This window comes from Phyllostomus hastatus, unplaced genomic scaffold, assembly GCF_019186645.2.
Source record: "Phyllostomus hastatus isolate PE091 unplaced genomic scaffold, TTU_PhHast_1.1 phas_contig_210, whole genome shotgun sequence".
In the NCBI taxonomy this organism is placed as follows: domain Eukaryota; kingdom Metazoa; phylum Chordata; class Mammalia; order Chiroptera; family Phyllostomidae; genus Phyllostomus; species Phyllostomus hastatus.
Window position 1 is genome coordinate 19,330,524 of NW_025333737.1, and position 15,509 is coordinate 19,346,032.

Below are 15,509 nucleotides of genomic sequence, written 5' to 3' on the forward strand. Positions count from 1 at the left end.
ATTCAATATTACATTAGTTTCAGGTGTACAGCACAGTGGTTAGACATATAACTTACAATATGACTCCCCTGTTAAGTCCAGTACCCACCAGGCCCCATACATAGTTATTACAGTATTATTGGCTATGTTCTCCATGCTGTACTATACATCTTTGTGACTGTTTTGTATCACTTATTTGTACTTCCTAATCCCTTCACCTTTTTCACCCAGAACCCCAACCAACCTTCTATTTGGCAACCATTGTTTCTATGAGTCTGTTTCTGTTTTGTTTGAGTTTGTTCTTTAGATTCCATCCACACACAAGTGAAACCATGTGGTACTTGTCCTTTTCTGACTTATTTCACTTAGGATAACACTCTCTAGATTCATCCATGTTGTCACAAATGGTAAAATTTCATTCTTTTCGTGGCCAAATAATATTCCATTGTATGTAAGTACCACATCTTCTTTATCCAATCGTCTATAGATGGACACAGCTTGCTTCCATATATTGACTATTGTAAATAATGCTGCAATGAATAGAGAGATGCATATATCCTTTTGAATCTGTGTTTTGGAGTTCTTCAGATAAATACCCAGAAATGGAATTGGTGGGTCATAAGGTAGTTTTATTTTGAATTTTTTGAGGAACCTCCATGCTGTTTTTCATAGTGGCTGCACCAATGGGTCCCAGTTTGCTCTAGAAGGGAGGTGCTAACCTTCTCGGGTGCTTTCCATTTATGGGGTCACCTTTTACATGTTTTGTTCACTAGGATTTGGTTAGGAAAAGCTAAAGACTTCCCTAGCCCACTCACTCTCCCTCTCCACCACCTCCACCTCCTCCTACGTAAACTTTTGGATGAATAAGACTTTCTGAATTCTCAGAGTTCTCACTGCAGTGCAAGATCTTAAATCTATCAAATGTAGATACTTGCTGTTTCGGAAACAACTTGAGTCCAGAAATGGGATCCCTATATCCCCTTCCTCTTTCTGGAATTCACAGACCATCTCAATTAGTGACAGGGATTTTGACCTGTCTCAACACGTGGTGCTCAGCTTTAGCCTCAGCCATCTCAGCCCAACCATGAGTTTGCTCTTGGCTACTTCAGCCCAAAGCACATTGTCCAGAGGAGGCAGACGCCAAAGGAGGAAAGCATTTCCATATTCATCCACCCTTGCCCCGAGCACATAGTAGGTACTCAGTAAGTTTGCCTGACTCATGAGAATTGCACCTTCCACTACACTGAGGTTTTGAAAAACCCATTGCTTGAGGCCTGGTCAGCACAATTCCCTTGCCTACACGTTGACTGGGAAATGCTCTGTCTTGAAGCACGTAACTGTTAGAAGTGAGAAATGCTGGTAGTCTGTGCTGTATGACAGAGGAGACAGCCAAGAGGACAGGTCCATTTTCCTTCTTCCTGAGTCAACACAATTATTTATTATGGCATAGTCCCTGCTGGCAGAATGCCCAGGACTTTAGCTGTCCCCTTTTTGGACTATTTGTATCCATTAGCATCCCCACTAGAGGGGAAACACAAGCAGTAGGCGACACCCACAGGAGCCCACTCTCCTATGACTGACAGCCCTACAGAAGGTTGAAAGAGTGACCCACAGGATTTCTATCCTTCCTGCTTTTTATCTGTTCCTATGATCACAGTCACCAAGAATTGGCTCTATCACTTGACTCCTGTGAGTTGCAGAAAAGAGAAAGGTGTTCACTCCTGCTCTGGCCAGATCCCCTCTGATGGACTTGTGGAGTCTGGCTGGGAGAACCAGCTTTCCATACCTCAGCAGTAAAGCCCACACAGAGACATGGGGATATGCCCCAGGGAGCCCAGTAGAGTAAGTGGAAAATTCCAAGGAGGCAGGGGCGCAGGGTCCTTGGCAGAATGGTGGCAGTGGAAATGTCAGAGACAGAAATACAAGACTCTGGGCAGTGATAAAATAGTTTTAATGGGAGGCTATCTGAAAGGACAACTTTTTCTTCTGCTATCAAACAGCCAGTTTCCCTGCCTTGGGGTTTCTTGGGGGTGCATCGGCTGAACCCCCCAGACCCACAAGAAGCTAGGACATTCCCCTGACACTATGTTCGTCCCCTCCAGGGATCCAGAGGTGTGACTTAACATCAGGAGATTGGAGTTCGCTGGCAGTCAGTCCAAAACATAGTGTCCCTGTGTGTGTCCAGGTCTGAGGGAGGGGGCAAGGATGTCACTTCCGACTTAGGATGTTTCTCCACAGGGGAAGGGAAAAGGGACAAATCACTTTGGAAATTCAACTCTGACCTTTACAAAGAAAACTAATAGACACTTTTGTACTATATACATGACAGAGGGGCAGGGAAGAGGAGGGGAAATTGCACTTAATTACAGTAGTTTATAGTTTACACCATTGGACAAATTTACTTCTTTAAAAGAAATCTGAAGATCAGTTGGGAGGGGTGGGGGAGGGGAGCTGGTATTTACAGTGTGTTTGGCTCAGTTCGACAGCACGTGTTCTCCTCTCCTCGGCTGCGTAACAGATTCAAGTTTTCACATCAGTTTGTTCGACGAAGAAGCACAACGTAGACTCTACGGCTTTCTCTCTTCCTCTCCCGCGGTTTCTCGTCTCCCACCTCCGGGACAGATGGGAGCATTTGACATCCTGGGAGAGGCATCGTGACAATACTGCATAGAAGGGAAGCTGGGCTTCAGGCTGCGTCTCCTGAGAACAGATTGTCCAAGGTACCAGCAGGACGTCAGGTAAGCAGGGACCTCTTGCAGGTGCTTGTCAGGTCACTGGGCTTCTCCGTGACAGCTGCCCGGAGAGCGACGGTGTGGAAAATAAGACCCTTGCTGCTGCGCACAAAGCGAGTGATGTGTGGGCATCACCAGGCTTGGAGAGGACACTGCAGAGAGAAAGGAGAGAGAGCTCAGCTGGGGGTGGTTGGCAGGGACACGGGCCATTGGTGTGGCTTCTCTAGGGGAGCTGGGACCCAAGTCGGCCAGCACAAAGCTGGGAGCGGAGGGCTGGGGTTCAAGCGCCTGCTCAGGTCTACGGTGCTGCTCCTTCCTTTAGCAAAACCTGCCAGCCAGCTTTCCCAGCCACGTCAGAAGAGAGACAAGAATTGCCGCAGACCTTGGCATAGTCATTTACTCGCTGACCTTTATCCTGAACTTGGGCTCCTCTTTCTGTGAGAGTGGTGTTTATAAAGTGCTCAGTGTGGTTGCAACAGCAGCGGGATGGGCAGCTCTTGCCTCTCGTGGAAGTGAGACCTCTAAGGGCAGAGTTTCCAAGACCACTGGTTCCCAAACTTTAATGGACCTACGAGTACCAGAGATCCTGTTAAAATGGAGATTCTGAGTCAGTGGGCCTGGGGGGGCCTGAGCATCTGCATTTCTAATAAGCTCCCAGGATGCGCTGATGTTGCTGATCTACTTGGAGCACCAAGGCCATAATGCACAGGAGAAAACCAGCACTTCCTCCAACGACGTATCGGGGAAGGAACATGGGAAACTGCAAAGTGCTTTCTAAGGTTTGTTACTATTGGGACAAGGAACTTGGAGGGCCGGGAAAGAAATCCAAAGGCTGAAGGTGTCTGATGCCAGACTTTTCTGGTGGGCTGGGGAGGAGGGGCGAGACCCCAGCACAGATGAGAAAGCCTCTGAGAGGAGCCACACCCCCTTCAGGGGCAGACAGACTCCCTTCCAGAGCCCTGGGCTTCATTCATCTCAGCTGTCATGGGACATCACTCCTCTTCGTTTCCTTCCCAGGAGCCCTTTTTTTGTTTCCTTCTGCCTCCTCCTTCCTTTTCACTGTTGGTGGCAACTCAGGGGAAGCTTTTGGTTTAGTGGCTTATTCTCTCAAGATGCCCCCTCGAACACACACACATACACACACACGCACCGACCACTGTTAGTGCAGGCCTGCCATCCCATCGTCACTTCATCAGCCACTCCTTCCAACCGTAACCCTAGGTGAGGTTTCCATGGAGTTTATTTTACAGATTAGGAAAACGGGGCTTAAGGGGAGGCTGTGGATTGTCCAAGATTTCAGGATTATGAGGGTGTGGAGCCAGCCTGGAACCTGTTCTGGGTGCCTTCCCAGCACGTGTTCTTCCTAAGATGCTCTGAGGTTAGGAGCCTTCTACTAGCTTTGAGCTCCTAGTTACTTTCTCTGTGGCTCAGTTTCTTTGCCTATAAAACGGGGGTTGTTGAGGGATTAGACGGGCCCCCACACACGAAATACTCAGACCAGTCCCTGGCACGACTGTTCTCACTGAGGCCGCTGTACAGGAAGCCCCCGGCCATGAGTGCCCTTCACAGTGGGAGGGAGCGGTACATTCATATGACCAGGTAGGTTTCTGTCCCCTTTAAATTCTCGAGGCCCTGATCAGGGTCCTCTGATACCCTTTGCCTCCTCTTCCTCCCTCCACCCACCCCCACTCTCACGTCTCTTTACTTCCCACTATCAGCCTTTTTTCCAATTTTCAGATTTCAGGTGGAGGAGAGAGAAAATGGCTTGTGACCTTGCAGGCCTCAATAGAAGAGCAAACAAGAGGGCAGATAAGGAGACGCCAGCGAGATTCTACGACCTGTCATTAGGGACGGGCTCCCCAGCTATCAAATGTTTGCTCACATAATAAAATGGTGGCAGGGCCCTAAATGCTGTCAGAGGAACTCAAGTTATTTGCCCCCTTCAGAGCCTAAACACAAACATCTGATAAGAGGGACCCTGTGGTCCCTTAGAACGGAGGCCCAGCACCCGCAGCCCCACGGGGCGCCTTGCCCACAGGGTCTCTGAGTGACTACAGAGCCCCCCACCTGAGAGGCGTGGTGTCTGTGGAGATTGTTAAGAATGTCCTCATTCTGAAAGGATTTGTTACATAAGGTGATAGCTAACATTTATTGAGGTCCTACTGTGTGCCGGGCACCATGCTAAGTAAGGGCTCTACCCACATCATTGCACTGAGTTCTTACATCAGCCCTTTGAGACAGGTAATTATCATTCATTCATGTAGCACATTTGGGTGCCTTCTACATGCTTAGCACTTTTCCAGGCACTGGGGATACAGCCGTGAACAAGACCCTGTTGACATCCTCTCCCCATTTCAGGGAGGGCTTTGAACAACAAACAAGCAATTATACATATATATGTATAAAACCTTAGGTGGGAATGAATACTGTGTAGACAAATAAGCATGGTGAGAGGCTAGGGTGACTTGAGGGAAAAGAGAGTAGTAATTTAGGGAGGGAGATATTTGAGCTGAATGAAATGAGGGAGCAAGCACGGAAAGGTGCACCTTAAGGAGTATTCCTGGCCGAAAGTACCAGAAATGCAGAGCTCTGCTGCAGGATCACATCGGGATCCAGTTCAGCTGAAGCCAGGAGAAAGAGGGAGGAGGGGAAGGAGGTGAGAACAGCAGGGCTGGTCGTGGCCTGAGCACAGAGGGCCTCGGAAGTCCCCACCTCAGTTTGGTTGCAATGAGAAGCCATTGGCAAGTTTTGACTGGGGACTACCATGACTGATTTCCCTTTTAAAGAGAGAATTCTGGCTGCCGTGTGGTAAACAGACCATGCCCATGAGAGTGGGGCAAGAGCGAAAGTGGGAGTGAAAGGTCAGGAGCCACTGCAGGAGGTCAGTGGGAAACGGGGGGGGGGGGGGCACTGAACTGATGGGGCGGTGAGAAGTAGATCTGGGATGCATTTTGGAGGATCCCCAGCAGAACTTATTGATGGACTGAATGTGGGGTACGGAGAGAAGAATCAATGAGACCCTCAGGTATCTCACCTGAACAATTGGTACCATTTTTGGAAATGGAGAAGCCCAAGGAAGAAACAATTGGAGTAGGGAGAAATAGCAGCAAAAGGATGAGTTCTTTCTTACATTAGGCAGGTTCAGTCTCACAGGCTTGTCGGATAGATTAGGCATGCACGTGTGCAGGCCAAAGTAGCTCGGGGTGTGTGAATGGGCATTCAGAGGAGAGCTCTTCACTGGAGACGGAACTGCAGAATCCACCAGTGTGACACTGGATCCATGGAATTTGTGAGGTCACCCAGGAGTGAACTAAGAAGAGAGTGACCCTCCAACAAGTAAATACAGGGTAGATGAGTTTGTCTGCCAAGGAAATGTGGAGTGCCGTGGGAGGAGAGCCAGAAATGGGTAATGTTCCAAAACTGAAGTGAAAAAAGAAAGGAGTGATTAGCTGTGTCAGAGATAGACACAGAGATTGAAAAGTGGCCATGAGCCCTGGCTGGCATAGCTCAGTGGATTGAGCGCGGGCTGCGAACCAAAGTGTCGCAGGTTCAATTCCCAGTCAGGGTACATGCCTAGGTTGCAGGCCATGACCCCCAGCAACTGCACATTGATGTCTCTCTCTCTCTCTCTCTATCTATCTATCTCTCTCCTTTCCCTCTCTGAAAATAAATAAATAAAATCTTTTAAAAAAAAAGAAAAGTGGCCATGGATAAGGAAGATATGGTGCACACACACACACACACACACACACACACACACTGGAATATTACTCAGCCATAAAAAGGACAAAATCTTACCATTTGTGACAACATGGTTTTATGCTAAGTGAAATAAGCCAGAGAAAGACAAATACCACTTAATTTCATTTACATGTGAAGTGACAGAGAACAAAGTAAATGAACAAACAAAACAGAGGCAAACACACAGGTACAAAGAACAAACTGATGGCTGTTGTCAGAGGGGAGGGGGTTGGGGGCTGGATGAAAAAGGTGGAGGGACTAAGAAGTACAAATCGGTAGTTAGAGAATAGTCATGGGGACGTAGAGCACAGCACGGGGAACACAGGCAACAGTATTGTAATAACTGTGTATGGGGCCAGGTGGGTACCGGATTTACCAGGGGATCGCTTTGTAAATTAAGTAAATGTCCAACCACCATACTGTACACCTGAAACTAATGCAAAATAACATTGAACATCAACTGTAATTTAAAAATAAATAAATAAAGAGGAAAAGTGACCACTGGCTTTGGGAAGGTGGCGGCATCAGTGAAATGGACACGACAGGCTTCAGTGGAATGTTAGGACAGAAGCCAGTCTGGAGTCCTCCCAAGAAGGAATTGGGAGTAAGGAAGTGAGCCAGTGAGTGTAAATAACTCACTTCTATTATTACTAACTTAAGTTTGATTAATTATAGCAAAATAAGTGAATATAATTCCAATTTTACAGGTGAAGAAACTGATGTCTACAGAGACCCTAAGTAACTTGCCCAACCAGGGCCTCACAGCAGAGAAGCTTGTGCTCTCAACTACAAGGAAGATCACTTCTTGCTACCTTCCGAGTACGGCAACGGAGGAATAAATGCTCTTCGCCATTTAGAATCCTCTTTTCTAAGCTTGAGAGACTCCCAGGGTTGCCCAGCAGGGGAAGCCAGTTTGGCCCAGCTGCCAGGGACTGGCTGATTCATGTCAAGCACTGAGTTAAGTGTTTTACAAGACGGATTGCATTTAGTTCTTTCAAAGACCCCATGAAAGAGGGATCATTATCTTTATGTTAAAGGTAAGGAAACTGACACTCAGAGAGGCTAAGACTTCTCCCTGACGTCACATAGGAAGGGAGTGAAAGAATCTTGAGCCTAGGTCTGCCCAGCTCCCAAGTCGGTACCCTTCAACAGACCATAGTGCCTCGCCACCAGTGGAGAAGGCTGGGTGGCTGGGGAAGAGCTGCCAGGGGTTTATGAAGAGGCTTTCCACCTCCTCTTGATCAGCACCCCTGACTACTGCTTGCTCTGAGAACCCTCTTCTGACCTCTCTATAAACTGGGAAGTGGAGCGGTGTGGGTAGAGAAGTTGTGGAAACAGGAGTTGGCTCACAGCTTGCCCACACTTGTTCTAACCAAGGTCGCTGCTTGCTGTGGTCTTGTTTCCAAACTGGCAGGGCATTGTTTTGAAGGAGCTCAGGCACAAACCCATTCAGAGAGTAACTTGCCATCACACAAAGGTTGGGGGGGGGGGTTGGCTGGGGAGCAGCTAAGCTCTGGAAAGGACAGCTGGCAGAAGCTGCAGGATCTCCAATGAGAAAGTCCTAGCTCAAGTTCCTGAAACACACTCCACAAGGCCCTGGGGCATGTCTGTCCTGACAAGTGGAAATCATGGGATCAGACAGATCCAAGTGCAAATGCTGGCTTTAGCCTTATATACCTGCATAACCTTAGGTCATTTTTATGGATGCTTAGAAATATATAGTAGAAGGTGAGTGTTGTTGAATGGATTTGGAGTGAGAAGAAGACCAGCATCTGGAAGTCCAGCTCCAGATTTATCATCTGTGTGAACTTGACCAGATCCCGCCCCCCACTTTAAACCTCAGTTTTTCGATTTGTAAATCAGGTATAAAAATATCTACCTTGCAGGATGGGTGGGAGGGTTAGCCAGGAAAGGTAAGATAGAAAAGCACAGGAAATGCTGCTTGGCAAATGGGAGGCACTCAGAAATGCTCGTTCTGAATTCATTCATTCATATTTATTAAACATCTACTATAGCCCAAGCATTTAGCTAAGCACAGGAGAGGCTCCTGAACTATTTGCATTTTGCCTGAGAGGTGGGTTAGAAGATATCTGCGTGTCAGCAGAACAGGAGGCAGGGATCTGGAGCTCAAGCCCAAGATGTGGGATGTGCTTGAGAGACAGTCCTACTCCTGAGAAATGTTATCGTCAGAACCAACTTTCACCACATGTAGACCAAGCAATGAATTAAATATTGAAAGAGTGCATGGAAAGTGTCTCCTAAAGAATCACAAAAAGGAGAAGAGAGGGGGTTACTGCTTTGAAAACTGGATTATGTACCAGCCACTCTCTCAGGCACTTTGAATATTCTGTGAGATAGGAGTGGGATTTTCCCCTGAGAGATGAAGAAGATGAAGAAACTCTTCCAGCAATAGGCCTACTGCTCATGGTCATGTAGCAAGGGGTGAAGTAGCTGAGATCAGCTCAGATCCACTGGCTTTTCCTAGCACTCTAGGGTGGCTCGGAAGGAGCATTGCCCCAGCTGTGTCACTTTGACTCGATCACTGAAGAGCAAGGTGCGCACTAATGGCCCTGTCTATGTGCCCATCAGCACCCAAGAGATTCTGGAAGCCCTGCCTTGTGGTGTTTAACTGTTTGGGTCAATCATTCTCCCAATACATTCGACCAAGGATCCTCCTCTCCTCATTCTATGTGCCCCTGATCCCTAGCAATAGTCTTGAAAGTCCTTTTAGAAAATCATATTTTAAAACAAACAAAGCTAAAAAAGGATGCAGATTTGCCATCAGGTCTCTTTCGGAACTCACTTTTGACTCTTTGTCTTTGGAACAGAGTTTGTACAAATTTTCTGTGCCTTGGGCTCCTCTACATTCCTCCTACTTCATTCTGCCCTTCTCATTCTCTCTTCTCCTGATTGAAATACAATATGTGGGCCTAGTTTTTACTTTTGTTTCTGATTGTTAAAGACCACAAGAGTGGCAATTACCACGGGTATTTTAAAGATGGGTATTGGAAGGCAAGGGTTGTTTAAGTGGAAAGAGTCCAGGATTTTGTCGAAGACCAGAGTCTGGAGGTCCAGCTCTGGAATTGATCACGTGTGCCCTTGGGCACAGCACTCCCCATTTCTATGCCTTAGTTCATTTCTTTGCACTTCTTAGGAGGTTTCAGTAAAGAGAAAATGATGGAATGATGTCTATGAGAAGTACAAACTGCAAAATGCCACATTAATAGCTTTATCCTCACTAAATGTAATCATCATCCTGGAAGTGAGTCTGTCACCAGACTCCTGAAATGTCTGGGGACTTGGAGACAATGTCACAGTAGTTCTAGGGGGACGTGCATGCAGCTTCAAGGCCGGCTGGCCCCTCTGTCCCCTCCCCTGTGGAGGGGAGAAATCACGTGGAGCTTGGTACAGTGTCTCAGAGAGCATCTTGAAGTATTTTGATTAAGAGACCATTTCCTGAATTCAGAGACTTGTTTCAACAAGCAAGCATCAAAGTCAACTTGGGAAAGACAGAAATAATTAATCACAGTCCTGTCTAGGGCTGACCAAGCGGCAGATGGATTGATAAACCTTTCAAAGGGGAAGGTATTCCCAAGCAGGCCTGCTGCGCATGGCTGCCCCTGGCTGCCCCCCTGATTGAGATTTGTGAGCACAGATAAATGTTTTCCCTGCTCACTACAAAGAGTGGGAAATCACAGAGTCGAAGGGCAAGGCAGTGGGAGGGGGGTGCTCTTTCATCTTCCATTGGGTGAGAGAAGAGTAGCAAGGCAGGTCCCACACACCTCTCCCTCGCCCCCAACTCCAGAGCCCAGCTGCGTAGGCCATATGTGTGCGCATGCGCGTGTGCCCCCGCCAGGTACTCAATCTGGGTGACCTCCTCAAACCCCCACAACAAGGTGTTACAACTCTTGTTTTAAAGATGAAAAAACAAAGGCTCAGGAAAGTCAAGGTCACCAAGCAAGTGGTACAACCAGGTATAGAAGAACCCTCCTGCTTCACAACACTGCGGACCCAGGTGGAGGTGGGGACAAAGGGAAGAGCAGAGAACCCTGAGGCCATGAAAGAACCTGCTGGAAGCACATGGCAGTGGATGAGGTGTGATTCACAGAGCTCAGATGGGAAAAAGACCATCAACAAGACCAAACCCTGCTGAGAGCATCTGACATGAAGTTCAAGGTTTGTCATCTACTTATCTAGTAATCAATAAAGGCTAAACAGTTCCCACAAGGCAGAGAGCCCAGCCACTAAAAGGCCTATTGTATTATTCTGGAATCGTCATCTGTGTCAGAAACCTTGTCCTGCTTTCCAACTCTCAGTGCCCTGTGGCCGTCCGGCTGTCCAAGTTCAGCAACAAGCCTTGCTGTTGGCTGCCTTTACCACCCCATCGCCTCTGTGTGGACAGGGGCATTAGTCATCGCCTGAAACGGTGACTGAGCCTCTGGATTCCCCACTTTCAGTACACCAGGAAGTCGATTCTAAGTTTTTCTGATAAAACACGAAGTGGATGTGGGCCCTGGACAGGGCAGCTGTGCACTGGGGCGTCCCCATGGGGTGGTGGGATTGGGTCATTCTTTAGAGCTTACAGCATTCTAGGTCCAGAATGGGTCCTGGACTGGGGAAGTCAGCCTCTGGATTCCTGACTGACTACTCACTTTCTCCATCGACTCACTTGAGGAAATCTGCAGGGATCCCTCTTACAAAGCGTGCAAATCCAGAGGGTCTGACTTCCTGAGTTCTCTTTGGAAACACCTTTCCCACAGGCCACTGGCAATCCACTGTGTAATCCAGGTTCCAGTGACTAATCACATTTCAGTCCTCATTTGGTGCTCTTGTTGGGGGTACCAGGGGGACAATAAGCCCCTTTAGCCTGTAGCCCATCTTCCTTGCCTATGACCTCAGAGATTCCCTTCAAGTAACAGGGAGCCTCAGAAGGCCCAGACTTGTGGTGAGTCCAAACATGCCACACTCTCTACACATCGCTAGCCTTAGCCATTACCCACCCACACCCACCCCCGCCCTTTCCTGACAGCATTACCTGTTTACTGGAAGACATGTTGGTGAGTGTACTGATGCTGCTGGTATCTGTGACCACCATCGCAGATGGGAACCGGGAGCTATGGGAGTACTGGGGGGGCTCCTGTTTGTGTGTGTACACTGGAGAGACAGAGTGAAGACAAAATCAAGGCGCAGATCACACAGGCGTATGCACTTCCCACTCCACCCCACACCGCAGCTCCCGTGTCCCTGGGCAGATAAAAGGGTCAGGGTGGTACTGGCGATGGTGATGTGTGGGAAGGCAGTGTGATGTGGTAATAAGAATGGCCATGTATTGAAATCCTGGCTCCTTAACCAAGTTACTTAGCTTCAGTTTCCTGCCAGAAGAAGGGGAATGATATCTGCTATGGGGTTAGAAGAGATCATGTTTAAAGCACTTTGTACCAAATAAGTAAATAGCCTTGCACAGTGCCTAGTATGTAGTGGTGGACAGCACTTCTGTTCTCCTGCCTGTCAATAAAGTGTTAAATGCCTGGGGACCACCAACTGATCCAAAGGCATATGTGGGACCTCTGAGATTTTAAGTCAAGAAAATTCTAAGTAGCTGGCAAACACGAAGGAGCTGACGGGCACATGCTCACCATTTCAGCCAGGACTCAAGCACCAGGGCTCATGCTAGCAATTATAGATTAATTAATAACTGTAATTAGACATAGGTATCATTAATCGATATAATTCTGGGCTTTCCAGTTGGTGCTAAAGTGCCTTCTGACAGCACAGCCTTCTGACACCCCAGAAATATGAAGGAGAGACAAAAGGAGACTGGAATCAAATAAAACTTCCAGGAACATGTGACTCCTTTTCTAGTTTTTCTTAGGACTTGCCCACCAAGTCTGGAACCTTTTGACTCACACTAGTTATCCATAAGATTTATGTAAATTCTAGGCCACATGACTGACTAATGAAAGCATGTGGATGCTTGGCCTTAGGGGAGGGACCAGCCTGTTCTACCAAGGAGTCCTCCAAGTAGGGAACAGGGGTGAAGGTCACTGCCGCTGCCTCAGCCTGCCATTCCTGTGGAGGGAGGCTGGTAATTTCCTGCCAGGCTATCTCTCCATAGCCAGCCAGGCCAGCTGGGCCTCCACAGTTCATAGATCGCTGGTGATCACTCTCTGACTGTCCCACCCACCCAGAGAGCCACTGAAAAAGCCAGCCCAGGTGAGGGGGTAGGGGCATGTGGGGAGCTTCCTGAGAAGAAGGGAACTAGGGTATATGATCTCCCAGACTCTGTGACAGGCTGTGGCAGATGTTTTAGAAGCCACGAAAATGTGATTGGAATGCGAGATGGTGCTTAGAAACAAGCTCCACAGGCCTGGAGCGGGGCGGACAGAGCCCTGAGGACAGAAGGCAGCGGAACCTGATTGCCTGCCCCAGCTCTGCAGCTCTGCCTGAGGCAGCCAGGGGAGAGACTGAAACCCTTTTCCTCATGGCTGCCTCCTCCTGTTAAGGGGTCCCCTAATAAATGGTCACTCGGGCTTCTATAACTCTTGATGCTTACCAAACACAGTTCACAACTATTTTTATCTCCAGAACCTCTCCACATGCATATTATATCCATTTCATAGATGAAGAAACTGAGGCTCAGAGTGGCTAAGAAACATACCAATGGCTGCATAGCCGGTAAGTCTCAGAGCCAGGATTTAACTCTAGGTCTGTCTGACTCCATGGCTACCACTCTATTCCAGAGACTTCTCTGATGTTCCTGTGGGGTCATGCTTGACTCGGGGAAGCCATCCTTTCCACGATTTCTCCCCAGAGTGGTAGGCCAGGGGCTACACCCTAATCTGGCCAGAGGACTCGGGCCCAGGGGCTCAGGGTGGGGGTGGGGAGAGCTACAGGGTCTGGAGCTGGGTGGAAAGTAAGTGGTTGAGATGTAGACTTAGGGTAGGTGTAGACACTGGAAATGGGAGATAGCCTGGGGGTGGGGAGCAGAAACACGAATATTCCTTGCCCAGGAGGGCATACAGCTGGTATTTTCCACCTATATTCATGATTCATGATGCATGGAGGATGTAAACTGGAAGGCATGAGGTCTCTAGAAAGTTCTTCAACTCCAGGGGAAGTAAATAAGATGAGAATTATATGCCGCCTATAATCACTGGGTGATAGCTTCTCAGAATTTTGGACTAAAAAGGCTAAATTGAGGCTTGTTGGGAAAGGTGCTGTGGTTGACTGTTGACACAGTCCACGGGTGCCAGAGTGGGAATCTGCGGCACGTGTCCCGCATACACACTACCCCTGCTTGCTCCCTCCAGCTGCCCTTACAGGGAGGCCTCAATTGTCCTGTTCAAACCTTCCCCCGGGATCTTGAGGATAGGAGAGGAACAGAAAAGGTGTAGCACCATCCAAGAGTTATGCTTGAACAATTGTCTTGGTTGAGCACAGGTAGGAAGAAGGGACCAAATCGATCAACTTCAGAGAAAGCACAGACCCCGTGAGGGCAGAGGTTGGCTGCTGAGGGCCCTCTGCGCTCCTCCCGGCACGCCCGTGTCCTTACTGTGAGAGTTCTGCAGCTGAGTCACGGCGGCCATGAAGGGCTGCTGGGCCATGTGGCTGCCAGGGCTCTGCTGCATGAGGGGCTGCTGGTGCGGGCTGTGCAGCTGCTGGGAGAACTGCACCGGCTGCAGGGCTGCCAGGCTGCCGGCCACACTGTTGATGACGGGGACGCTCTGTGCTTGGGAGGTGTTGAGGCCTGTGGGGGCAAGAGGGAAAGATCAGCGATGGCTTCAGCCATGAGGAGAGGTGAGTGGATGGCAATGGCCATCGGCGGAGCTCCTGCTATGTCTCAGGCACTGGGCTCAGCCGGCTACATGAGAGATTGCATGGCAAGTGATTTTATGGGCCCATTTTTGCAGACAATGAAACTGAGGCTTGAGATTAAGTGACTTGCTCAAATTCCACAGTGAGTTGTGGATGGCAATGGGCTTTAAACAGATCTGACTGAGGCCAGAGTCTCCCAAAGTCATATGACCTCCTGAACTTCGCTCCCCTGAGGTTGCCAGGCCCCTGGGAAAGCTGACCTACTTGCTCATTCCATCCGTGCCTGCCTCCGAGAGAGGCTTGCCCTGGTGGGGCCCTCAGGGCAGAGTTAAAGGCAGTGGCTCTAAGGAACAGATTATTGCCCAGATCCATCTGTCCAGCAGAGGGCAGGAGTGTGCAGAGACCCATATTTTGATTAAAAACAGAACAGAACAACCCCCACAGTCCTGGGAGTATGAAGCCTGAAGACACTCATTTGGCAGTTTGAGCAAACACCCCAAGGGAGGCTGGGTGCTCATTCTCCTGACTGTAGCAAAGAGGGGGAGAACCCTGGAGCTCAGCCAGGCTGCGAAGGGGGCATATCTCAGCTGGGAACACCAGGGCTTGTGGCATCCAAAGGAGCAGGTGCTGGGAGGAGGAGATAGTAAGTTAGAGGTTGGCGGTGGATCTTGCCATCTTTCTGATCGGGGGCCACGGGGACCTCTGTGGTTCTGTACTATCTGTGTGCTGAGGCCTTTCTAGAACTGGGGCCAGCGCTGCGAAGATTGGGTCCCTGGTCCCCGCCTTCCATCTGTTCCCGGGGTGGGACTCTGGGGAAGCCAGCTGAGGCAGGTGGGAGTGGGGACAAGAGGATCGGGCAGTGGAGGGAGGGAAATACCCCAACCTCTTTCCTGGAGTTGCCAGTGTTCCTCTGGCTTTGCTTTCTGGGAAGTGGGGGTGAAGGTAGGGAGGAGAGAATGAAATGAAGAGGGAAATCCAGAAAAAGGCTTCTTTTAAGCAAATGTGGAAGGGACACCCAGAGAGCCTGTCCTGGAACGGGGAGGTTTCACAAGCAGGGTCTGTGGGAAGTCCTCTCTGGAGATAGCACAAAGAGCTCAACAATCGCGTCCTCAGAGCTTGAGCTGATATTGTTATCAGGAGCCTAAAAGGTGAGGGGAATAAGCCCCTTCCTGGCTCTCCTGGGTGGGGCAGGGGGCGGGGTCCTAGGATCGCCCTCAGAATAGCACTATCTCCAGTTCCCGG

At 49.1% G+C, this 15,509-nt stretch overlaps 1 protein-coding gene across 5 annotated transcripts in view; it reads right to left on the minus strand.

Moving 5' to 3' along the window:
* Positions 1–1,913: 1,913 nt before the first annotated feature.
* Positions 1,914–15,509, minus strand: part of HNF1B (HNF1 homeobox B) — a 51,828-nt gene continuing 38,232 nt past the window's right edge. For 4 of the 5 annotated variants that reach the window (XM_045837352.1, XM_045837351.1, XM_045837350.1 and 1 more), the window contains exons 7-9: positions 14,005–14,199; positions 11,488–11,606; positions 1,914–2,863 (exon numbers count right to left, since the gene is read on the minus strand). In XM_045837352.1, coding sequence (XP_045693308.1) covers positions 2,843–2,863; positions 11,488–11,606; positions 14,005–14,199 — 335 coding nt within the window. In that variant the 3' untranslated portion in view covers positions 1,914–2,842. The remainder of the gene's footprint in view (positions 2,864–11,487; positions 11,607–14,004; positions 14,200–15,509) is intronic. The other variant, XM_045837353.1, reaches the window with a different exon arrangement.